This window comes from Ranitomeya variabilis, chromosome 2, assembly GCF_051348905.1.
Source record: "Ranitomeya variabilis isolate aRanVar5 chromosome 2, aRanVar5.hap1, whole genome shotgun sequence".
Lineage (NCBI taxonomy): Eukaryota > Metazoa > Chordata > Amphibia > Anura > Dendrobatidae > Ranitomeya > Ranitomeya variabilis.
This window is the reverse complement of record NC_135233.1, coordinates 593,652,479-593,678,360: the sequence shown is the minus strand read 5'-3', so window position 1 is coordinate 593,678,360 and position 25,882 is coordinate 593,652,479. Positions and strand designations below refer to the sequence as shown.

The 25,882-nt window shown below is 44.6% G+C and overlaps 2 protein-coding genes across 5 annotated transcripts in view; both read right to left on the bottom strand.

The window, feature by feature from the left end:
* BEAN1 (brain expressed associated with NEDD4 1) overlaps positions 1-7,729 on the bottom strand; it is a 46,654-nt gene extending 38,925 nt beyond the window's left edge. Inside the window, exons 1-2 of one of the 2 annotated variants that reach the window (XM_077288393.1) lie at positions 7,457-7,729; positions 1,308-1,434 (exon numbers count right to left, since the gene is read on the bottom strand). The gene's annotated coding sequence lies outside the window, so the exon portion shown is untranslated. The remainder of the gene's footprint in view (positions 1-1,307; positions 1,435-7,456) is intronic. The other variant, XM_077288394.1, reaches the window with a different exon arrangement.
* An 8,946-nt stretch (positions 7,730-16,675) lies between these two features.
* CDH5 (cadherin 5) overlaps positions 16,676-25,882 on the bottom strand; it is a 55,575-nt gene continuing 46,368 nt past the window's right edge. For all 3 annotated transcript variants that reach the window (XM_077288392.1, XM_077288391.1, XM_077288390.1), the window contains exons 8-12: positions 25,085-25,212; positions 24,471-24,595; positions 18,867-18,975; positions 17,557-17,808; positions 16,676-17,313 (exon numbers count right to left, since the gene is read on the bottom strand). In XM_077288392.1, coding sequence (XP_077144507.1) covers positions 16,820-17,313; positions 17,557-17,808; positions 18,867-18,975; positions 24,471-24,595; positions 25,085-25,212 — 1,108 coding nt within the window. In that variant the 3' untranslated portion in view covers positions 16,676-16,819. The remainder of the gene's footprint in view (positions 17,314-17,556; positions 17,809-18,866; positions 18,976-24,470; positions 24,596-25,084; positions 25,213-25,882) is intronic.

Below are 25,882 nucleotides of genomic sequence, written 5' to 3'. Positions count from 1 at the left end.
GAGCTTGGATGTGCAGTTTGAAGGACAGGGCAGAGTCGAAGCTTACTCCGAGGCAGCGGACTTCCGGTACGGGGGAAAGCATGATGTCATTGATTGAGATAGATAGGTCAGGTAAGGAAGATCTATGGGATGGAGGAAAGATGATGAGTTCAGATTTGTCCACATTGAGTTTGAGGAAGCGAGAGAAGGAGGATATGGCTGATAGGCACTCTGGGATTCTGGACAGCAGAGCGGTGACGTCTGGGCCAGAGAGGAACATCTGAGTGTCATCAGCATAGAGGTGGTACTGAAATCCATGGGACTTTATGAGTTGTCCCAAGCCAAGTGTGGAGCGGCCCCCAGACGCAGGGCGGCGGGGTACTCGGTACCGGGTCTCTCGGTTCTAGGAATGTCACGGTGGCCTGACCCGGTCCGTGGCCCCTGCTAAGGGGCGCCCAATAAAAAGAGTAGGTGGTAGTGTAGGTTGCAGTAAATGACGAGGACACAGGGTTGCAGTCTCTTTACCTCTTTACTGAAGGCTTCGGCATCCACAATCCAGAGCACTGCTAACAGGGCTGGCTGAGACCGGCCGGTCCGAAGGCACATCCAGAGTTCCCTTTGCAGGTGGAAATCAGTAGCCTACCTACTAGCGCCTGGGTGTTGTAGTACTTCCCTGCTGAGCACCACGGGATAGTCCTCACAACTGTCGTGTATGTTTCTGTTATTTCTCTCCGTCCCCCAGATGATATGGATAGGACGCACCCGTATGACGGGGTAGGCCTGGAGTTATTTTATAGGGACCCTAGAGATGCCCCTATCCCACAATTGCCTCCGTTGTCTTCATTAGGTGTAAAAGGTGAGACAGCCAACCTAAAGTTAACTGCCCTGCCATAGTTCAAGTAATGAGTAGAGTCTATTACTTCCTCGGCGTTCCGGCCTCCGGCTACGCGCCTCAGAAGGATGTTGCCGATCTCGGGGCACGACTCCTTCTGGTTCTATCGCCTTTGTGCTGTGATCTCATTTCTCACTTCTCCACAATATACCTCGCTTCATGTCCTTTCTTAAGATGCCGCCGCAATGAGGAGCAGGCACGGCTCCGTAACGATCTGTCCTTTTGCTAGGCCACTGTCAGGATCCCACCCCTGACAGGGACCCCCCTGAATCTTCCCAAGTAACGCTCTCCTCTCACTAGATGTTACCTGGGCAAAACCCAGTCAGCTTCTCCCTAACTTCCTATCAAACCCCCAGTTTTACCAGAGTGTGAGGAGTGGCCTAATACATAGAACCCTTTGCTCCCCCTGGTGGAATGTAATGTGTGACTGTGATACCTGGTCTGGTGAACTCTTTTAGTGCAATCAGACGTACCATCACTCCCCTTAGCGGCAGAGCGACGTTACTGCAACGACCAGGACTCTGAGGCGCTGCACTCCCCCCGTTAAATCCAGTACTCCCGGACTGGGAAAAGAAGAACAACAATACATGTTAGCAAAAGACATACAAAATTTTGAAATGCAATAAACAAGTAAATTTAACAGTGCTTCCCTTTATGGGAGGTGAGGACACTTGAACGTTACAAACAGAAACATATTTACATGGTGTTTAAGATTTTAAATAACACTTATTAAATAAATAACTATAAATAACTATCATTACCCAGCCAGGCATACTATCTACTATCTACTAAGTGCAAACTCTGAACAATAATTTAACTCTTCCTTTAAGGGCGTAAGGGCAGGTACCCACTAAAGGCATACTATAAAACGCTATAGTACAAATTAACTTTTCTTTATCTTCCTAAGTACAGATTCACCAACCATCTTCTTATGGCTTTCCGGAGGACTCACTAACCCCTACGGGCTCACTTTATTGAAACTCAGTTTTCAACTTTCTCTGGTCCTCAATTTTCAAAGAACATCATCAAACATTTCCTATTACTATCTAACCAACTACATACTATTCCTATGTAACATTATTACTATTTAACTTTCTTAAGGCAACATTATATTTTGGCTAAGTGCAACAATAAACATTCCCTTTAAGAGGGACATCTCAAGTCTCTTTGAGGTAGTGCAAACTATCGATTTGCAAGTCTGATAAAGCAAGAACTTCTGCGCTGTAATCTGGAACAGTCTCTTCAAAAAGCTCTTCTTTTTGTAAAACCAGTTGGGGGCACCTTTAAGAAGGTGCAAACTATATACAACATCAGTTTGTGAATCATTCACCGTCCATGATTCGTCAGTCTTTGATAAACGTGGAAAACCTCATCCGATGCGGTGTCAGTATTAGTGGTTCGTCTCTCAGGTTCGGTCAGGTCACCCGGTGTCTGGATTCGAATGTCAGCTTTGGTTGCAAGTTCAGTAGCGGCAATAATACACACAGTGGTGATAGTAGTAGAATTTGTCAGGTCAGAGTTAGTCGTAGTCAGGGCAGCAGGTGGCGCCACTGCAGGCTCGCATCATTGGACGTTCCGAGCGCACCACCCTTGCGCACTCCGATGGCGAGTTTAGGTCACCTGGTCCCCTTTACATAGAAGTTGATTGTCACATCTGTTGCGGAACGGGGTCTTCACATTGTAGCTGGTAAAGAAGACTTCAGTCGGCAGTCCTGGTTCCTGTATAGAGCCCCAACCCCGTTTCCGGTGAAAGGCTAGTACAGTCCCCTGTTTCACCAAGTTTTTCTTACCGCGTTCAGTCTTTGAGTTTTGTACTTTCGTTGGGTCACTTTGTTCTGTCTCTTTTCGGTTTTTCCAGTGTAGAATTAAGCATTGTTTATATTGTTCCCAGGTGAGCACAGCAATGCTGTGGCCCTCCTGCCTGGCCCCGTCTGGTCCAATCCTCGGGGTATCCCATTGGAAGATCACCCCGTCCGGGCTCACATCTAGTGGTTCTCCCATAGTTGTCGGTAACGGAGGCACCAGCTTCTCCATAGTGTCGGGGGTTATCATTACCAGCTCAGCGGCGAGGAATCGGTCACTGTCAGGACGGGGAGCGGTCACGAGAGCAGGATCGGTTGGGCGAGCAGGGGCGCTTTCCATACCTGCGTCTGATGTGGTTCCACCGATGCCGGTCTGTTCCACTGATGAGGACACTGGAGTCGGCAGTGGCTCGGACTGCGGTTCTTCCGATGTGACCCTCTGGGACAGCTCCGACCTCCATTGCTTCACATCTGCTGGCTCCGTGTTCAGGATAGGTTGACTCGGCTCCTCCGCCGGTGGCTCCAAGAAGTTCGGGTCCTCCAGCTGCGGTGGGTTCGGATCTGCTTCCGATCGCTGGGGATAATCCGGGATCACTTCGTCGTCGTTCGGGTACTCGCTGGTCACCCTCGCTGTCTTGAGGTCGGCAGCTGCACACGCACCTGGCTCCGCCATTTTCCGGGGGTGGAGCTCCTTCTTGTCTTGGCTCCCGCCGCAGCAAATCAGGGGGCGGTTCTCCTCTGCTTCGAGGCAGGTCGTCTTCTTGCAGCAGTAGTCGGAGGGGGCGGTCATCACTTTTGGCGCCGCTTTGATAGTCTCCTCCCATGGCACGCCCTTCTTGTTTCTCTGCGCTCCTCGTTGCGCTGTAATGGCGGCGGTTTTGGCGGGATTTTTTGGCGGCAAATAGCAATACACAGTCTTTGCAATAAATAACACAATTCAGTCACAGTTCCAAGGCACACATGACCTGATTCTTCAGGCTTACGTAGATCCTGTTGGTGATGCCAAAATTGGAGCGGCCCCCAGACGCAGGGCGGCATTACTGCAACAACCAGGACTCTGGGGCGCTGCAAGTGTATAGATTGAGAAGAGTAGGGGTCCTAGAACAGAGCCTTGGGGGACTCCAACAGAGAGAGGGTGGGATGAGGAGGTAGTGTGGGAGTGGGAGATGCTGAATGTGCAGTTGGAAAGGTACGAGGAGATCCAGGATAGGGCGAGGCCTTTGATGCCAAAGGAGGAGAGGATCAGTAGTAGGAGGCAGTGGTCAAAAGCAGAGGGCAGGTCTAGAAGGAGGAGTACAGAGTATTGTCCATTAGCTTTGGTGGTAAGTAGGTCGTTAGTGATTTTGGTCAGGGCTGTCTCAGTTGAGTGATGGGGGCGGAAACCAGATTGTAGATTGTCAAAGAGCAAGTTAGATGAGAGGTGGGAGGAAAGTTCAGAGTGGACGTGCTGCTCCAGGAGTTTGGAAGCTGGACATAGCAGTTGGATCGAGAGTTGGCTTTTTAAGGATAGGCATGATTGTGGCATGTTTGAAAGCAGAACGGAAGGTGCCAGAAGATAGTGATAGGTTGAAGAGGTGGGTTAGGGATGGGATAAGTGTGGTGGTGAGGTTGGGGAGGTGGTGGGATGGGATGGGGTCGAGCGCACAGGTGGTGAGGTGCGATTTGGAGAGGAGACAATTAAGCCACCATTCAGTGATGTTGGAGAGGGAGGTTATGGGGTTTGGGCATTGGTCTGGTATACAAAGGGGTTGTGGTGATTGAACAATGAAGACTTGCCTTGTCTGGTCGATCTTATTTTTAAAGTGTGTGGCAAAGTCCTCAGCAGAGATGAGGGAGGTTGGAGGGGGCAGTGGGGGGCGGAGGAGGGAGTTAAAGGTTTTGAATAACTGTTCGGGGTTGTAGGATAGGGAAGATACGAGGGTTATGAAGTAGACCTGTTTAGCAGAGGTGAGAGCAGATTTAAAAGCGAGTGTTGCCTGTTTGAATGCAGTGAAGTCGTCTTGTGAGTGTGTTTTCTTCCAACGTCGCTCCGCAACCCTGGACACTTGCCGGAGCTTTTTAGTGGTGTTATTGTGCCAAGGTTGTCTATTGATACGTCGCACTCTGCCATGGACGAGAGGGGCAACTGGGTCAATAGCTGATGCAAGAGTGGCATTGTAGAAAGCAGTGGCACAATCTGTGTCGTGGAGTGAGGATATGGATGCCAGTGGTAGGATAAAGTCAGAGAGCGTGTGGGTGTCTAGGTGTGCAAGGTTTCTGCGGCGGTGCGCATTTTGCTGGACATGGATGAGAAGGTGAGCAGATGGTGGTTGGATAGAGGGAGAGGGGAGGTGGTGAAGTTAGATAGAGAGCAGAGACGGGTGAATACCAGGTCTAATGTATGTCCATCTGTGTGGGTGGTTGCGGAGGACCACTGAGTAAGTCCAAAGGATGAGGTAAGGGACAGAAGTTTGGAGACTGTTGACTGAAGAGTATCAATGGGGATGTTGAAGTCACCCATGATGATGATGGGAATGTCAGCAGAGAGAAAGTGAAGAAGCCAGGTGGAGAATTGGTCAATAAAGAAAATGGCTGGACCTGGAGGTCGGTATATGACGGCCACTTGGAGGTTGGAGGGAGAGTAGATGCGGGCAGAATGGACTTCAAAAGAGGGGAGGATAAGGGAGGGTAGAGGTGGGATTGGGTTAAAGGTGCAGTTAGAAGAAAGGAGAAGGCCCACTCCTCCACCATGTCTGTTGCTGGGGCGAGGGGTGTGGGTGAAGTGGAGGACTCCGTAGCACAGCACAGCAGGGGAGGCGGTGTTAGAGGGTGTTAGCCATGTTTCTGTGAGGCCAAGGAAGACAAGATTGCGAGAGAGAAATAGGTTGTGAATCACGTGAAGCTTATTGCAGATTGAGCGGGCATTCCAGAGTGCTCCAGAGAGAGGGAGCAGGGGGGGTGGGCGTCAGGGGCACGGGTTTTATGTTGGAAAGATTGCGGTAGTTCATATTAGATAGGAGGGGGTAGTAGTGGGAGGTATGATCTGTGGGGGTCCCGGGTTGGTAGATACAGTATGTCTCCAGCAGTGAGGAAAGCAGAAAAAGGGAGAGCAGGTGGGAGAAAGAGAGTGCCCGACTTGTTTTATGTTTTCTTAGGACAGATTTGAGGTTAAGGAGCAGGTCAGCAGAGGAGGACAGGTGGGGAGGTAAGAGGGAAATGATTATTAGGTTAGAGAGTGATGGGGTTTGTGATAGCGAAGGAGAGAGAGGATTAGTGGAGCAAACACTGTAAGGGCATAGGTAAACATGGTGAAGGAGTAAAGGTACCTTCACACTGAACAACTTAACAACGATAACGATAGTGATCCGTGACGTTGCAGCGTCCTGGATAGCGATATCGTTGTGTTTGACACGCAGCAGCGATCAGGATCCTGCTGTGACATCGTTGGTCGGAGCTAGAAGGCTAGCACCTTATTTTGTCGCTGGATCACCCGCTGACATCGCTGAATCGGCGTGTGTGACGCGGATTCAGCGATGTCTTCACTGGTAACCAGGGTAAACATCGGGTTACTAAGCACAGGGCCGCGCTTAGTAACCCGATATTTACCCTGGTTACCATTGTAAATGTAAAAAAACCCAAACACTACATACTTACATTCCGGTGTCTGTCGCGTCCCCCGGCGTCCGCTTCCCTGCACTGTGTCAGCGCCGGCCGGCCGTAAAGCAGAGCACAGCGGTGACGTCACCGTTCTACTTTAGGGCCGGCGCTTACACAGTGCAGGGAAGTGGACGCCGGGGGACGCGACAGACACCGGAATGTAAGTATGTAGTGTTTGTTTTTTTTTACATTTACACTGGTAACCAGGGTAAACATCGGGTTACTAAGCGCGGCCCTGCGCTTAGTAACCCGATGTTTACCCTGGTTACCCGGGGACTTCGGCATCGTTGGTAGCTGGAGAGCTGTCTGTGTGACAGCTCTCCAGCGACCACACAACGACGAAACAGCGGCGCTGCAGCGATCGGCATCGTTGTCTATATCGCCGCAGTGTCGCTTAATGTGACGGTACCTTAAGATGGGTTAATAGAAAAGCTAGATACAAGTAATAAGAAGTGCTCACTCAGCAGACATACCCAAAAGAGACAGATACATAGAGTGGGGTCCTGACTCCTGCCGGTGCTTATGAGAAGACCAATACTATTAAAGGCTCGTGATAGTTGGGGGACCAGTTGAAAACTTTGCATTGGGGTCCCCAAGCTTCAAGTTACATCGTCCCGAAATGTCACCATACAAGACGCCATGTTATTGGTTGCTGAGGATACACATTGAGATGTCACGTCTCCTCTGGAGGAGGGGAGTAAAGAAAGACCCCCAGTGACGATCACAGACATGTCTTTTGCTAGGGAGGAGGCTCCTTGCTTGTCCGTTTACACCTCCTAAACTTTTGGCAGGTCTCGTCACAATGTCTACCCTTTAATTCATCTTTATAGGGCTATAAATGTTTCCGTTCACTGACAGCAACCACAGATCTTATAATCCCTATAAAAAACACAGATAAACCTCCGCCCTGATAGGGTAATAGGTTCTCCTGTTTATTAAAGAGTCCCACCCCCAGTCGTACAGGTGCAGAACATGGTATATAGGGGTCTCGGCATGTCTATAGTCATCCCTGCTTCTATGGAAGAGGACGACGCTGTCTGCACAGGCTTAGTAAGGGTTAACCCACCACATCCCACCATCCAGGCCCGCACTATAAAACCTGCATGGACCATCCATTGTCCTAACAATCAGCGTCTTCCCTACTCACCAGCGGAGACGAGCAGAAGGGGTCCTGTCCCCATGAAGATCAGGCCAAGGATGGAGAAGGAAGGAGCAGCATCTGCCAAAGACGCAAATGACAAAAGCAGATGGGAAAAAGGTGTTTCCTGTGCGGAAATCTATAAGACTAATCCCCCCTTTATATTCAGGATGGACCCTGCCCTCCTGGAGACTGGATCACAGCAAACCTGTGGGAAGGATGGAGGAGAGGGGGGAAAGGCAGGGAGCAAAGAGACCGAGGCTGCAAGTATGGGGGTAGAAGGGAGGATGGAGGAAGGAGAGAAGGAGAGAAGGGAGGAGAAGAAGGAAGGAGAAAAGGAAGGAAGGAAAGAAGGAAGGAGAGAAGTAAGGAGAGAAGTAAGGAGAGAAGGAAGGAGAGAAGGAAGGAGAGAAGGAAGGAGAGAAGGAGAGAAGGAGAGAAGGAAGGAAGGAAGGGGCACATGAAACAAAGGATCCTGCCTGCTCCTACAACCCCCCGACCGACATTAATAGGAAGCGGAGGATGAAAGAGATGGAGACACCGGGGAGGACAGAAAGGAGAAAAGAGATGATCTGTACAGGGAGAAAGAACCATTATTTCATAGTCACTAATGTCAGCAAGAAAGGAAAACATCTATCATCTATCTATTATCTATCTATCTATCTATCTATCTATCTATTATCTATCTATTTATCTGTATCTATTACACAGGGCAACAAAAAAAAAATTTTTTTCTGGTGTCCAAAATATTTTAATGAATTTGGGGTATTTTTGGGGTGCTGATTCTGAATATGTCATCAGTTTTGCCAGATTGGCTCAAGTTTTTGAGATTTTTGGTATCTTATTTATAGCACTTGTTGGTAAATGCGACGCATCATCTCATTAATTTCTTTGGATTAGTACTTGAACTGAGCAGTTCTCAATATAGTTTTGTGTTAATTAGTGTTCTAAAAGTTTGTTCATAGCTTGATTTTTGCACTAACTTTATGTTGTTGTCTGTTTTCCAGTGAAAAGCATGAACTCATCAAGAAGAAGTTGTCTTAACGATCCAGACTCATTCTGTTACATTTGTGGTGAATACACACTGCCAAAACATAGAAGAAACATAACAGACTTCATAAAAAAAGTGTATTTTGCCTATTTTGGGGTTATGCTTGGGGACCAAGACAAGTTTTGGGCACCACACATAGTGTGCAAAGCATGTATCGAATTATTACGAAAATGGAGCAAAGGACAAAGAAAAAGCTTCAAATTTGGTGTTCCAATGGTATGGAGAGAGCATGACAATATCAATAAAGTTAATGCGCGTGTAGCAAATTACGTCTTTTTTTGAACACATTTTACGAAAAATCTCAAAAACTTGAGCCAATCTGGCAAAACTGATGACATATTCAGAATCAGCACCCCAAAGTTACCCTAAATTCGATGAAATATCTTTGGCCCCAAAAATGCTGTTGACCAGTGTTATCTATCTATCTATTATCTATTTATTATCTATCATCTATCTATCTATCTATCTATCTATCTATCTATCTATCTATCTATCTATCTATCTATCTATCTATCTATCTATCCCTGATAATCCACATTGAAGCTTATGCTGAGATTCAGTATTGATTTCATTACTTATATAGTAAATAATAGGATTATGGGGACGTATATAAATATAAGTTTGGACAGACACTTTTTCTTGACTTCCTCTGACTAATTTAATTGAAAAACAACAATGCCCATCCATTCCCAGAATATACTGACTGATAAAAAGTGAACAAAGGACTGTATTATGAGGCAGGAAACTGAGATATGTCACAGCTGAGTTGAGATAATCTTGGAAAGTGAATTTTGCACATTCTTTTGAATTAGCGGAGAATTGAGCCCTGAGAGTCCACATCCAGGAGCCATAAACTCTGTGTCCCACTTCCAGCCTCCCCTCCCCCACTCACCACTCAGGCTGCCGTCACACTAGCAGTATTTGGTCAGTATTTTACATCAGTATTTCTCAGCCAAAACCAGGAGTGGGTGATTAATGCAGAAGTGGTGCATATGTTTCTATTAGGGTACGTCTCCACGGTCCGTTTCGCCGGCGGGATCGCCGCAGCGGCGAAGCCGCTCGGAGCTAAGCCCCGCCCCCTTTATGGGACGCGATGGTGCCGGATGTGTACTGTACACATCCGGGATGATCGCTCTGTCCCATAGGGCCCTGTGATACGCCTTGCAGGGACGCTGCGTCCCCGCAAGGTGTACGGACATGCTGCGTTCTGAAAAGACGCGCAGCATGTCCGGAGTCGCAGGGCCGCCACGTGCGGGTTTCCACGCATAGTGGAGACGGGATTTCCTAAAATCCCCTCCACTATGCTGGAACATCTGGACGCTGCAGCGTCAAACAAGCAGCGTTTACTGACCGTGGAAACATACCCTAATACTTTTCCTGTATTTGTTCTACTCCTGAATTTGGCTTACTGATGTAAAATACTGACCAAATACTGCTAGTGTGATGGCAGCCTCATAGAACAAGTGATAGAACAACCTGGATCTTTCCTTATCTTCCATCCATAGGGTGCAGCGCCACCTACTGGTCACTGTGGAGTATTGCATGTCATTAAATAGCTGCAGGGTTATTTACCCTTTCACAAAAATAAAACATCGATAATGACAAGTGATATTTTCATAACAGAAAAGGTTACGGATTACATTGTATCATCATATAGCTACTCTATAAACTAAATCTGTCAAACCAGCCATAGTCACAGGCACTGCACACATTTTGCATGGACGCATTGACAAGAATATTACTTATTAATAAATTCAGAATAGAATCATTGCAGCAGCTTTTATTAGTTAAGCATTTACTTTTTGCAATTTATCTAAATAAATAAAAAAAATTCCTGGAAACTGTCAGCAAGTTGTCAGACCCTTCATTTATGTTGTATTTTCCAAAATCCTCTTTAAAATCTGCTTAAAATAATTTTTGAAGTTTTGAAAACGTCACCAAGAAAAAAAAATATTTTTGGAGAGATTGCAAAACACTGCATGGAAAAAAAAAAGTTTCAAAACTTCTCCAAGAAAAAAATAGTCTCCAAAAACTATAAAAAAGCAATGATTTTTGGAATGGATTTTTCCTGAAAAACTCATCAGATTTTTCCTCCTCCCGAAAATTCCATCTGAACCTAAATTATTATTATTTTTTCTTTTTTTTTCCTTTGCGAGTATTTCAAATGTTTGTCAGAAAAAAAAGAAAAAAATGTGAAAAAAAATATAAACAACAGCAAAGAATCAATAAAAGTTTATTACAAAGATTTGGGATTTTATATCCTCACTGTTACATTTATACCGCGGCTTATTGCTTTGGTTTTTAAATGTCACTTTGGCGCAGATTTTATTTCGATGTCATCGTGTCGGTATGCAGGGAACATAAATGTATAACGGCATCCGCTAATTGTTGTGTGGCAGCTAATGGCTGCTCCGCCGCGGTGATTGATTGGACGGGCACCTGTCACCTCTAAACAACAGACACAGACAGCAGACAGAGAACACTGCCACCAAGTGTTGATTTATGGGCATGACATTATCAGGTGACGGACAAGCGCCAGTCGGGATTGATTTACGCGTCAATCAGCAGAACTGCACCAGATGTTAATTGCTTTTACCTTACATGACTGAGACTGTCAGTGCAAAAAAAAAATGGAAGTTCTGAGGAACAAAGAAAGTTCTGTCATTTGCAACAATTCTTCATGACACTTATTGAAAGGGGTGATTATTAGGAAATGATTAATACTAGAAGTTGTTGTTTTTTATTAGATATTTATACTTGAGTGAGAAAAGTCACCAAAGCTCTGCTGACCCCATAACTGACGTCCTCTGGTATAATATCAGCACAAACACTGCGCCCCCACTGGGAGCAGCTGTACATCACCAAGCACAATGCCGAGTGTTGGATGGAGTGGTGTAAAGCTGCCACCACTGGACACTGGAGGAGACATGTTCTGTGCAGTGATGGATCACACATCTCTGCTGGAGGAGTCAGGGTTTGGCGATTGCAGGAGGACGTTACCCCCTGAGTGCATTGTGCCCCTGTACAGATGGTGGAGGAGGATAATGCTATGGGCTGTTATCAGGGGTCGGCATTGGGCCCTTAGATCCTTGAAGGGAAAATCTAAACTTCAGCATACAGAATATTTTTGGTAGGGTCAGCTGCTTTATAACCGCAGACCACATCAAAGTTGTTTGTGATGGAAACAAAGAGCATGTAAAAGCACTGTCTATTGGTGGGGGAAGAATGAGTTAACTGAGGAACCGTCAGTGAGCTCGTTTTGCTAGTCTCATAGCAAAGTTTCTAACTTTTTTCCTGAGCTCTTCTCAGCCACAGACCACATCAAAGTTGAATGTGCTGAAAACAACGAGCCTGTAAAAGCTGAACGGTGCAACATTTTTAATCAAACCCAATTGCAAAAATGATTTTTTTTTTAGCACCAACTACAGTGCCTACAAGTAGTATTCAACCCCCTGCAGATTTAGCAGGTTTAATAAGATGCAAATAAGTCAGAGCCTTCAAACTTCAAACAAGAGCAGGATTTATTAACAGATGCATAAATCTTACAAACCAAAAAGTTTTGTTGCTCAGTTAAATTTTTAGAAATTTTAAACATAAAAGTGTGGGTCAATTATTATTCAACCCCTAGGTTTAATATTTTGTGGAATAACCTTTGTTTGCAATTACAGCTAATAATCGTCTTTTATAAGACCTGATCAGGCCGGCACAGGTCTCTGGAGTTATCTTGGCCCACTCCTCCATGCAGATCTTCTCCAAGTTATCTAGGTTCTTTGGGTGTCTCATGTGGACTTTAATCTTGAGCTCCTTCCACAAGTTTTCAATTGGGTTAAGGTCAGGAGACTGACTAGGCCACTGCAACACCTTGATTTTTTGCCTCTTGAACCAGGCCTTGGTTTTCTTGCCTGTGTGCTTTGGGTCGTTGTCTTGTCGGAAGATGAAATGACGACCCATCTTAAGATCCTTGATGGAGGAGCGGAGGTTCTTGGCCAAAATCTCCAGGTAGGCTGTGCTATCCATCTTCCCATGGATGCGGACCAGATGGCCAGGCCCCTTGGCTGAGAAGCAGCCCCACAGCATGATGCTGCCACCACCATGCTTGACTGTAGGGATGGTATTCTTGGGGTCGTATGCAGTGCCATCCAGTCTCCAAACGTGTGTGGTTGGCACCAAAGATCTCGATCTTGGTCTCATCAGACCAGAGAACCTTGAACCAGTCAGTCTCAGAGTCCTCCAAGTGATCATGAGCAAACTGTAGACGAGCCTTGACATGACGCTTTGAAAGTAAAGGTACCTTACGGGCTCGTCTGGAACGGAGACCATTGCGGTGGAGTACGTTACTTATGGTATTGACTGAAACCAATGTCCCCACTGCCATGAGATCTTTCCGGAGCTCCTTCCTTGTTGTCCTTGGGTTAGCCTTGACTCTTCGGACAAGCCTGGCCTCGGCACGGGAGGAAACTTTCAAAGGCTGTCCAGGCCGTGGAAGGCTAACAGTAGTTCCATAAGCCTTCCACTTCCGGATGATGCTCCCAACAGTGGAGACAGGTAGGCCCAACTCCTTGGAAAGGGTTTTGTACCCCTTGCCAGCCTTGTGACCCTCCACGATCTTGTCTCTGATGGCCTTGGAATGCTCCTTTGTCTTTCCCATGATGACCATGTTTGAGTGTTGTTCACAAGTTTGGGGAGGGTCTTAAATATTCAGAAAAGGCTGGAAAAAGAGATAATTAATCCAAACATGTGAAGCTCATTGTTCTTTGTGCCTGAACTACTTCTTAATACTTTAGGGGAACCAAACAGAATTCTGGTGCGTTGAGGGGTTGAATAATAAATGACCCTCTGAAAAGACTTTTCACAATTTAAAAAAATAAATAAATAAAGAAATAACATTCTTTTTTGCTGCAGTGCATTTCACACTTCCAGGCTGATCTACAGTCCAAATGTCACAATGCCAAGTTAATTCCAAATGTGTAAACCTGCTAAATCTGCAGGGCGTTGAATACTACTTGTAGGCACTGTATATGCATTTTAATAATTAAAAAAAAATGACCCCAGACGTGAGTGGGTGGACAGATAACCCCTTTAATGTTATGGCTGACACACACACATATTCTCGACATACAAACTCTTCCATAAATTCCAATAAAATTAATGATTATTTTTTTTGTATAATTTTATTTTTTCTAAAAATATTAAAAAAGAAAAAAAAAAAAGAAAAAACACTAAATACTGCCCCCCACCCCCTATACAGATACATAGTACAGTAACACAACAGCGCCATAATGCAATCCTATATGAGTATGATGGCGGATAGTATACAATCCCAATAACACATAATATAAATCATTACAGAGGGTTCCTGAGCGGGTGGCATTATACGTTAAGTGATGGCGGTGCACAACACACCTCATCTCATTATATCAGCGGCTAAATGTCAGGGGAACATGGTGAGCAGAGGCGAAATTCAAGTAATTAATCACAGAAGTATCCCTGAGGACGGAGAGAGGAAGATATAGTGTTAATAATCTCCGGCAGAGGAAGAATGGAAAACGGTAAAAAAATATATATGGCTTTGCGGGTCATTAATTTTGGAAAGGATTTAATAAAAGCGCCAGTAAAGTGGACGAGATTTGCACTTAATGAGGTCTCTTGGCGGAAGAACGAGTTAACTGAAAAACAGTCAGCGAGCTCGTTCTTATGGCATGAAAGGAGAGTTTTTAACTTGTCACTCTCTCTTTTTCTGATTTCTGATCACAGACCACATCAAAGTTGTATGTGCTGGAATGCATTGCTTCCGTGTTGTGCAGCGGCATAATGAGTCAACTGAGAAACCATCAGCGAGCTCGTTCGGATGGTCTGAAAGGAGTTTCTAACTTTTCTCTTTTTCTGAGTTTCTCTCAGTTGTTTTATGACCGTAGGGCCTACGAATGACGCTCCTGATTATCTCACCTCTGCTTGCTGTCATTTCCTTCATTGATTCCTGAAAAGCTGAAGTGATGGACACACGGGGCTCAAGCACATCATAAGTCCCTGAAGGATGTCAAGGAAAGGAAGGATTGGGCATGTTGTGCTTTGACATGCCCGATCCTTTGTTTTCACGGGAAATAAGGCACCATTAACAGAATCTTATAGCCGCTTACTCCTCTCTGCCCATTGAGAATGCACGATTTTAACTACTGCATGATCATTTTTTTTTTTTTTTGCTCATGTTTAATTGTATTTGTCTATATTTGCCCCCTTTTCACATGTAATGTACCATGGAATAAATGGCGCTATAAAAATGAATAATAATAATAAAAAATAATAGTAATCATAAAAAATTTTTTTTGAATGGCTGTGTGCTTGTGATCACAAGAGTCCAGTGGGCGGATCTTTCCCTCTGGACTAGTCTCCCTAACTCCTCCCCTCTGTAATGATAGACAGCTACAGCTGAAATCACTGAGAATCTGTCACTTTATGCAAAGGTGACGGCAAAGCAGGGATATATGGACGTAACCTAACTGCTGTCTGTGAGCAGGACCGGCATTATGATGTGCCCACTGTGATACCATCTGTTAGTGCCCACAATGGTGGCAGAATCATACACTGCAGAGCCAAAAACACAGAACCATAATAAATGATTGTGGTGCAGTAACGAGTCCTAGCCAGCAGATGGTGCAATGAACTAGTCACCTCCCAGTTGGTGATGGTTCAGGGTGTTAAAAAAAAAATTGCTTTTTTGTAAAAAAAATTTTTTGGTTGTTTTTAAGATCGTGGTCTTAAAACTTGCGTTTCAAAGAGGCGGCAAAATTCAGTGTCACTAATAACTCCTTTATTAATGTGTTAGTAAAGGGTTAACATTAAGGCTGTGTGCACATGTTCTGGATTTTTTGCGTTTTTTTCGCTATAAAAACGTGAAAAAAACGCATACATATACATCCCATCACATAATGCATTCCACAATTTTTATGCATATGTTGCATTTTTTTCAGCAAAAAAACCCCATTGCGTTAAAAAATGCGGCATGTTCATTAATTTTGTGGATTTTTTACACTATATTATTGCATTGGGAACCTCTGGAAAAAAACGCAAAAAATGGGCAAAAAACGCGCACAAAATGTGAAAAAACGCGGAAAAAAAACCGCATGTGGATTTCTTGCAGAAAATGTCCGGTTTTGTTCAGGAAATTTCTGCAAGAAATCCTGACATGTGCACATAGCCTTAAGAGGATTGACTAGGATTAGACAAACACGACTTCTCTTTTTGTGTTTTTTCTCCCCCAAAACAGCACCCTGTCTCTCCTCAGATTGTGTCTGTAGATTTTTTTTCTTCTTAGGCCCAGTGCACACGCTGCGGAATCTGCTGCGTTTTTTTCGCTGCGGAATTGGAAAATCCGCAGTGCAAAACCACTGCGGTTTTCACTGCGGATTTTCCTGCGGTTTCTTCTGCGGATTCCTCTGCGGGTTTTCAACAGCACTTTCCTATTGGTGCATGTTGAAAACCGCTGCGGAATCCGCAGAAAGAAGTGACATGGTCCTTCTTTTTTTCCGCAGCAATTCCGAGCGGCTTTTTCTGCATCATGGGCACTGCGGTTTTGGTTTTCCATACGGTAACATGGTACTGTACACCGCATGGAAAACTGCTGCGGATCCGCAGCGTCAAATCCGCTGCGGATCCGCAGCAAAAACCGCAGCGTGTGCACATACCCTTAGACTGAACAATCGCTTTAAATAACTGAGTAAATGCTAGAAAGGGGGGAGGAGGGGGATGCAGCTGCAGTATTTCCTCTGTAGTATTGGTATGAAATGATGTGCTGTGAGAGGGGAATGGGAGCAGCATGGAAGAAGAGCAAACGGCACAGCGCTGAGGTGGAGCCGCCCACTTAACATAGAGATAAGTTGTATAGTTATAGAGATAAATGGTACAGTCATAGAAATAATGCAAAAAATAGGAGATTACCCCAAAAGGAGGCAGTTAAGGCACAATGTAATCTACATTATCTTTCTTGTTCATTTGATTATGTTAGTCAACTTTTCTAAATCCTTTTCCAGGAGGATCACGTTTCTGGCTCATAAAATTTTAAGTTGGCCCGTGTAGCTCGGAGTCCCGTTGAAGAAAACTTTGGAGGAGAACAGATGTATGAGGCTCTCGGGAGACTTCATAACTCTTCTGGGAGGCCGGCAGGTCTTCATTTTTTTTTTCTTCAGGGAGCCTTCTAGACGTTCGAGAAGAGTTACCAAACCTTCTACTTGTTCTCCACCTCAATGGTGGGACCAATCCAGAAGATCAGAAAGGGTGGAGAGCATGGAAGTGTGTGTTTGTTGGGTGTGGACTTGGCAGCCAGGTTAATAAGGAAACTCCTCCAGGTTTTCCAGGCCATACAGGTCAGCCAGCATCTTAAATCTGGGGCCCCATTCATTTAACACATCATAGTCGATTTCAGAATCTGATGATCCGGACTCCAAGGAGCTGAGAGATTCCACATTTGACTCGGAGCCTTCATAGCCGAATATGTGGAGGGTGTCGTAGGGCAGGCAGTCTCCATCGTTGTCCGCGTCGTCTTTCTTCACTTCAATCATGGAGAACATATCTCCATTTCTGGCTGGTTTCTGGACGTGGGCGTACAGGTTGGGGTAAGGCTCCACCATGTCAGGCTTTGACCTCGCCACGTTTCTACGCACAGAGTTGAGCACGGACACATCATATCCATTGGTGTCCATTTCTCCTCCTCCTTCCTCGTCGTAGATCACCAGCTGCTCGTGGATTTCTGCTGGGTTCTTCATTAACATCAGGGGGCCATTACTGCGCATCCTCCGCAGTATCAGAAATGCTACGAGCACTGCAAAAACAAAATCAGAGATCAAAGTCAAGACCGTAAACTGCTCATTGATCTGGACACCCATGGTCCAACAGAAACTAGTGTAGGGTCAGTGTCACACATCCACTTTTCATGGTCCAAGTATGGAGCTGATCGGCATGTTGGGTTTGGGTCAATGGATATTGGAACCGCAAATCATGGATGTGTAAAACTGGCCAAAAAAGGAGTAATTTGATGGAGACACCAGACCTGATGAAGACTCACCGCACAGAAGGATTAGCGCTAGGCTGCAGAAGATGATGATGATGGTGGAGGACGACACTGCCGTCTGCTTTAGGTATTCCTCACAGTACGTGAATTTGCCTTCTTCGTTGCACTTGCAGACCGTGATGGTCAGAGTGTTGGTGCTGCTCAGGGGCGGCACTCCGTTGTCAGAGATCACTATTGGCAGGTAGTGGAACTTCGTCACATCGCGATTAAAGACTCCATTCTTCACTACGATTTGTGCTGTATTATCTGCAGAGGAGAAAATGATCCCAGATGTCAGGTCCGAGGTAACATGAGACATCATCAGTGTATGAGACATTTATATGTCGACTGAGTGCACAAAGCTATGGGGTGCAGAGGCAGCATCACACTTGGGGTGCAGAGACAACATCACACTTGGGGTACAGAGGCAGCATCACACTTGGGGTGTAGAGGCAGAAATCATACTTGGGCTACAGAGGCAGCGTCACACTTGGGGTGCAGAGGCAGTGGCCACACTTGGGGTGCAGAGGCACTGGCCACACTTGGGGTGTAGAGGCAGCAGTCACTCTTGGGGTACAGAGGCAGCATCACACTTGGGGTGCACTGATCCCAGTAATGGGGGTCCCAGCATGCCAGTGGATGGAGCAGTAGTGCGCATGCATTGACCTCTGCTAGTCCCTTCTCTATCTACGGGTGATGTAATGTGCATACATCACCACAGTGAGAGTTGCATTGGTCATGCTCGCGCAAATAAAGGACTCCCTTTCCAGTGATAATTGGGGGCCGCTATCCTGTAAAAATTATTTTGATGTTGGAATATGTCATTGTCCAGAATCATAAATAAAATAGCTGATCTGCAATACCACAATCAACCTGTAGGCAGGTGTGGCGCTATTTAAAAAAATATATATATTTTTTTGTTATTCTGGACAAACGCTCGATACGTTTCAGCTTAGTGGAGATTGATTTGACTAGATATATTATGGCCGCACCGCCGCTGCAAGGGTCCTGTTGCTTCTCTCTAAATCTGAAGATGCTGGTACAATCATCCTGTGCGAAGTCCTGTACTTTGCTCATACTTCTTGCACTTGATTTCCTTCCTTCTCCTAATTTAGGACAGTTTACAAATTCCCCATCTGGTGAGTCCTGTTCTAGCGGAAGACGGGGCACGTATATTACAAAGGGAAATGCTCGCTGTACCCCGATAGATGGAGCCACCAGTCTTTAAATCAAAATGTCTACATTTTACAAAGCCACATCCTGAGTTTTCTGCGTGGTATTTGTGTGTGTGCACTGGAGGCTAACGGGGAAGAACAGCACAATACCGCGAATATCCACCACTGTGAAATTGTTTTCTTTCTCCGCCGAATAGTATGTAAACTTCGTCCCCGGGAGCATTTCATCCTTATCAGTTGCCGAGATGGTTAAGATGGCCTAAAAGGAGACAGACAAGCACAGGTTAAAGATTAATGCTCAATTATTTCAACTTTGGATCAAAATTACTCAAGAGCATCTCTGCCTCATTTAATGCATCCCATTATTTTATTAGCCTTGGCAGCAGCTGCGTGGCATTGACCACTAAAGTTGAGTTTGTCGTCCACCCATACAACCAGCCTTTTTCAATGTTTTACCATTTAGTACGTAATTATACATTTTATTTCTTCTGCCCAAGTGCCTGACCTTACATTTATCTACATTCAATTGACATTTTTCAGTCCAAGCCGCCAGCTTACATAAATCATTTGCAAATATTGAAATAATGCTCCAAATGCCCTATACAGGGTCTTTAACCCCTTCATGACCGAGCCTATTTTGACCTTAATGACCTGGCCATTTTTTGCAATTCTGACCAGTGTCCCTTTATGAGGTAATATGAGGTAATAATAACTCAGGAACGCTTCAACGGATCCTAGCGATTCTGAGACTGTTTTTTCGTGACATATTGGGCTTCATGTTAGTGGTAAACTTAGGTCGATAATTTCTGCGTTTATTTGTGAAAAACTGAAATTTGGCGAAAAGTTTGAAAATTTTGCAATTTTCACATTTTGAATTTTTATTCTGTTAAACCAGAGAGTTATGTGACACAAAATAGTTAATAAATAACATTTCCCACATGTCTACTTTACATCAGCACAATTTTGGAAACAACATTTTTTTTTGTTAGGAAGTTATAAGGGTTAAAATTTGACCAGTGATTTCTCATTTTTACAACAAAATTTACAAAACCATTTTTTTAGGGACCACCTCACACCTGAAGTCAGTTTGAGGGTTCTATATGGCTGAAAATACCCAAAAGTGACACCATTCTAAAAACTGCACCCCTCAAGGTGCTCAAAACCACATTAAAGAAGTTTATTAACCCTTCAGGTGTTTCACAGCAGCAGAAGCAACATGGAAGGAAAAAATGAACATTTAACTTTTTAGTCACAAAAATGATCTTTTAGCAACAATTCTTTTATTTTCCCAAGGGTAAAAGGAGAAACTGGACCATGAAAGTTGTTGTCCAATTTGTCCTGAGTACGCTGATACCTCATATGTGGCGGTAAACCACTGTTTGGGCGCACGGCAGGGCTCGGAAGGGAAGGAGCGCCATTTGACTTTTTGAATGAAAAATTGGCTCCAATCTTTAGCGAACACCATGTCGCGTTTGGAGAGCCCCCGTGTGCCTAAACATTGGAGCTCCCCCACAAATGACCCCATTTTGGAAACTAGACGCCCCAAGGAACTTACCTAGATGCATAGTGAGCACTTTAAACTCCCAGGTGCTTCACAAATTGATCCGTAAAAATGAAAAAGTACTTTTTTTTTCACAAAAAAATTCTTTTAGCCTTAATTTTTTCATTTTCACATGGGCAACAGGATAAAATGGATCCTAAAATTTGTTCGGCAATTTCTCCTGAGTACACCGATACCTCACATGTGGGGGTAAACTACTGTTTGGGCACATGGTAAGGCTCGGAAGGGAAGAGCGCCATTTGACTTTTTGAATGAAAAATTGGCTCCAATCTTTAGCGGACACCATGTCGCGTTTGGAGAGCCCCTGTGTGCCTAAACATTGGAGCTCCCCCACAAGTGACCCCATTTTGGAAACTAGACCCCCAAAGGAACTTATCTAGATGCATAGTGAGCACTTTAAACCCTCAGGTGCTTCACAAATTGATCCGTAAAAATGAACAAGTACTTTTTTTTTCACAAAAAAATTCTTTTAGCTTTAATTTTTTCATTTTCACATGGGCAACAGGATAAAATGGATCCTAAAATTTGTTCGGCAATTTCTCCTGAGTACACCGATACCTCACATGTGGGGGTAAACTACTGTTTGGGCACATGGTAAGGCTCGGAAGGGAAGGAGCGCCATTTGACTTTTTGAATGAAAAATTGGCTCCAATCTTTAGCGGACACCATGTCGCGTTTGGAGAGCCCCTGTGTGCCTAAACATTGGAGCTCCCCCACAAGTGACCCCATTTTGGAAACTATACCCCCCAAGGAACTTATCTAGATGCATAGTGAGCACTTTAAACCCCCAGGTGCTTCACAGAAGTTTATAACGCAGAGCCGTGAAAATAAAAAATAATTTTTCTTTCCTCAAAAATGATTTTTTAGCCCAGAATTTTTTATTTTCCCAAGGGTAACCGGAGAAATTGGACCCCATATGTTGTTGTCCAGTTTGTCCTGAGTACACTGATACCCCATATGTGGGGGTAAACCACTGTTTAGGCACACGGCAGGGCTCGGAAGAGAAGGCACGCCATTTGGCTTTTTGAATGGAAAATTATCTCCAATCATTAGCGGACACCATGTTGTAAACTAGACCTCCCAAGGAACTAATCTAGATGTGTGGTGAGCACTTTGAACCCCCAAGTGCTTCAAAGAAGTTTATAACGCAGAGCCATGAAAATAAAAAATAATTTTTCTTTTCTCAAACATTGTTTTTTAGCCCGCAATTTTTTATTTTCCCAAGGGTAACAAGAGAAATTTGACCCCAAAAGTTGTTGTCCAGTTTCTCCTGAGTACGCTGATACCCCATATGTGGGGGTAAACCACTGTTTGGGCACATGCCGGGGCTCGGAAGTGAAGTAGTGACGTTTTGAAATGCAGACTTTGATGGAATGCTCCGCGGATGTCACGTTGCGTTTGCAGAGTCCCTGATGTGCCCAAACAGTAGAAACCCCCCACAAGTGACCCCATTCTGGAAACTAGACTCCAAAGGAACTTATCTAGATGTGTGGTGAGCACTTTGAACTCCCAAGTGCTTCACAGAAGTTTATAACGCAGAGCCGTGAAAATAAAAAATCATTTTTCTTTCCTCAAAAATAAATTTTTAGCCCGCAATTTTTTATTTTCCCAAGGGTTACAGGAGAAATTGGACCCCAAAAGTTGTTGTCCAGTTTCTCCTGAGTACACTGGTACCCCATATGTGGGGGTAAACCACTGTTTGGGCACACGTCGGGGCTCGGAAGGGAGAGAGCACAATCTGACTTTTTCAATGCAAGATTGGCTGGAATCAATGGTGGCGCCATGTCGCGTTTGGAGACCCCCTGATGTGCCTAAACAGTGGAAACCCCTCAATTCTAACTCCAACACTAACCCCAACACACCCCTAACCCTAATCCCAACCCTAACCACAACCCTAACCCCAACACACCCCTAACCCTAGTCTTAACCCTAATTCCAACCCTAACTCTAATTCCAACCCTAACCTTAAGGCTATGTGCCCACGTTGCAGATTTGTGTGCGGATTTTTCCGCACCGTTTTTGAAAAATCTGCAGGTAAAACACACTGCGCTTTACCTGCGGATTTACCGCGGATTTCCAGTGTTTTTTGTGTGGATTTCACCTGCAGATTCCTGTTATGGAGCAGGTGTAAAACGCTGCGGTATCCGCACAAAGAATTGACATGCTGCGGAAAATACAATGCAGCGTTTCCGCGCTGTATTTTCCGCACCATGGGCACAGCGGATTTGGTTTTCCATAGGTTTACGTGGTACTGTAAACGTGATGGAAAACTGCTACGAATCCGCAGCGACCAATCCGCTGCGGATCCGCAGCCAAATCCGCACTGTGTGCACATAGCCTAATTCTAACCCTAATTCCAACCCTAGCCCTAATTCTAACCCTAATTGTAACCCTAACCCTAATTGCAACCCTAACCCTACTTCTAACCCTAGCCCTAAGTGCAACCCTAGCCCTAAGTGCAACCCTAGCCCTAAGTGCAGCCCTAACCCTAAGTGCAGCCCTAACCCTAAGTGCAGCCCTAGCCCTAAGTGCAGCCCTAGCCCTAAGTGCAACCCTAGCCCTAAGTGCAACCCTAGCCCTAAGTGCAACCCTAGCCCTAAGTGCAACCCTAACCCTAAGTGCAACCCTAACCCTACCCCTAACCCTAACCCTACCCGTAACCCTAACGGAAAAACAAAAATAAATATATTTTCTGTATTTTATTATTGTCCCTAACTATGGGGGTGATAAAGGGGGGGGTTATTTACTATTTTTTTTATTTTAATCGCTGTGATAGAACCTATCACAGGGACCAAAATGTATAGGGAACGAATCTGCCGGCCGGCATTTTCCAAGATGGCAGCACCCATGCGAGAAGACTGAGGACACCGGGATGGACACCGGGACTAGGTAAGTATGGGGGGTGCGATCGGACAGCGGGGGGTGGAGGGGAGGACGGGGGAGGGGCGGAGGGGAGAGGAGGGCGCTTAGGACAGGACAGAGTGGTACAGAACACTGACGGCAGCTGCAGATCGCCGCCGTCAGTCGGTGGGGGGGCCAGATCGGGGTCTCCAGCCATGGCCGATGCTATTGCAGCATCGGCCATGGCTGGATTGTAATATTTCACCAATTTTCATAGGTGAAATATTACAGATTGCTATGATTGGCTGTTGAAAGTGAACCAGCCAATCAGAGCGATCGTAGCCATGGGGGGGCGAAGCCACCCCCCCTGGGCTGTAGTACCACTCCCCCTGTCCCTGCATGTCAGGTGAAATTGGAGTTAACCCTTTCACCCGGCCTGCAGGGACGCGATCCGACCATGACGCATATGCTGCGTCACAGGTCGGATTGGCACAGGTTTTCATGACGCATACGCTGCGTCAAAGGTCAGGAAGGGGTTAATAAATGTTAAAAAGAAGAGGGCCCAATACTGACCCCTGTGATTCCCCATTGTTAACTGGGACCCAATTTGAGTGTTTTCCATAACTAACCACCCTCTGTTTCCTGTCCCTGAGCCAGTTAACCCAGTTACACATTTTTTTCCCTATTTCCATTTATCTAATTTTATGTACCAACCATTTATATTATGTGGTACTGTATCAATTCATGCAAAGACCATAGAAAAGATTATTTATAACCAGAATTGGACTTTCATACATTGTGTCCATCGGGACAAATGGTTCTGAAGATACTCTAAATATATGATGGGACATACTTGTCAGTACTGGAAGAAAGGGAAATCTCCCAGACTCTCAGGGGAGCTTTAAATTGTATGTACGTGTGCCTTAGTGCCACCGTCTAGTGGCTTCAAGTATGTTGTCTTTGGCGGTGTCCTCCGTGGATAGGGGAGAAGCACAGGAATGTGGAGAACAAAGTTTAACTTTTCAGTACACAGATACAGACCCAAGACCAACAGATTGGGGTCTATATAAAGAGATAGTGCCCAGCTATTTCTGGCAATCTCATAGACATTGTATTGATCGGTGGTGGCATGAGTGGTCACCTCTTTATTCCAGAAGCGACACCTTATAAAAGGATTGGCAGTAGGAAATCAGACATGTTGGATCTTCATCGCCTGTTGGGGAGGAATCTGTGGCCCTCCGTACTCATTAGGTTATTGTCCGGACCTTTTGATATCGACAGGTTCGTCTGATGTTAGTTTAATTTTGGAAATCTCTGCAATATAAGTGCACAGACGGGTCGCAATCACTTACCTCATCATTGGCGGTATTGTCACACACCCTTGGGGCGTAGGGCTCGGCAAATTCGGGGGCATTGTCGTTGACGTCCAGCACCTGTACGTACACATTTGCTGACAACGATTTCTTAGTTGCAGAGTCTGCAATGAGGAGTCATTATTAAATTTATAATCCTAAAATCACATTCTCCCATCATATTAAAAGGGTTGTCCACCTTTAGAAACAATTTATTTTTCACTTAGATGTATGTAATTGGTTGTAAAAAAAAAAAATGTTTGCAATTAAAAATGTTGCACTGTTTCCCTTCTACAGCCTCTGTGCTGCCTTTTCTATTGCTGGCTGCAGAATTAGTTAACTGAAGATCAGTCAGTGAGCTCACAAATCTTTTTCTACTCTCCCCTGAGCTGAATTATGACCACAGATCACATTAAAGTTGAACATAGCCTGTGGAAGCCAAACGATGCAAAATATTTAAGAAACCCAATTGCAAAAATGATTTTTAGTCCCAAATTAAAACATTTAAATAAAAAAGGGGATCCAAAGGTGAACAACTCCTTTAATTGACCCCACCATAAATAAAATTGATGAAAATTTGCAGCACACCAAATATAATATAAAATAATACGTACCAACTTCTTCGGCGATTACAGTAAAATTGTGCCAAGCGCTGGTCTCTCTATCGAGCGACTTCCCAACATAAATACTTCCATTGGCTGTCACTCTAATTAGGTCGTCTTTGCCGGTTTTGGCGGAATACCTATAAATGAGATAATAGAAGAAAAAGATCTGCAGCACGTGGGACCCAAAAGATACGTCATCGATCACACAGTCCTAGAAAACCCCAAATTACAATTTATACAATTGTTACGGTTTTTAATCACTGTACAGAATTCTATGGCTAAAGACTATTGACCAGCCTGAAAAGCGTCAGTATTTTATTTATTTTTTTTTAGCTTTTTTTTTTTTAAATAAATGGTAGTTTTTCTAATGCTTTGGTAATGCTGTGCAGATTTATATACCTTTTGCACAATTTTGCAAAATAGTTTATTTTTTAATTTTTTATTTTTTTTAAATTCTGCCATCTATCTTAGCATATTATGTGTCTTAAAGAAGATAAAAACAACTAATAAAATTTTCTTTCAGAGAAAAGAGTTTCATATGTAATAATGAAGCATGTGGCTCACTGTTAGTGTTTCTACCTTCCATACAGCAGGTTGCAAAGACTTAGTAAAAATAACTAAACATATTAAACATATAAGGGCATCCTTCCAATAGTGTCCTTGTAGGTGAAATGTTCTCTTACTTTCTTTTACAAAAACTACACAGGATGTAAATTTATGTCTAAAATATATTAGTGCAGCCTATGGCTCACTGTTAGTGTTTCTACCTCCCATACAGCAGGTTGCAAAGAATTAATAAAAATAAGT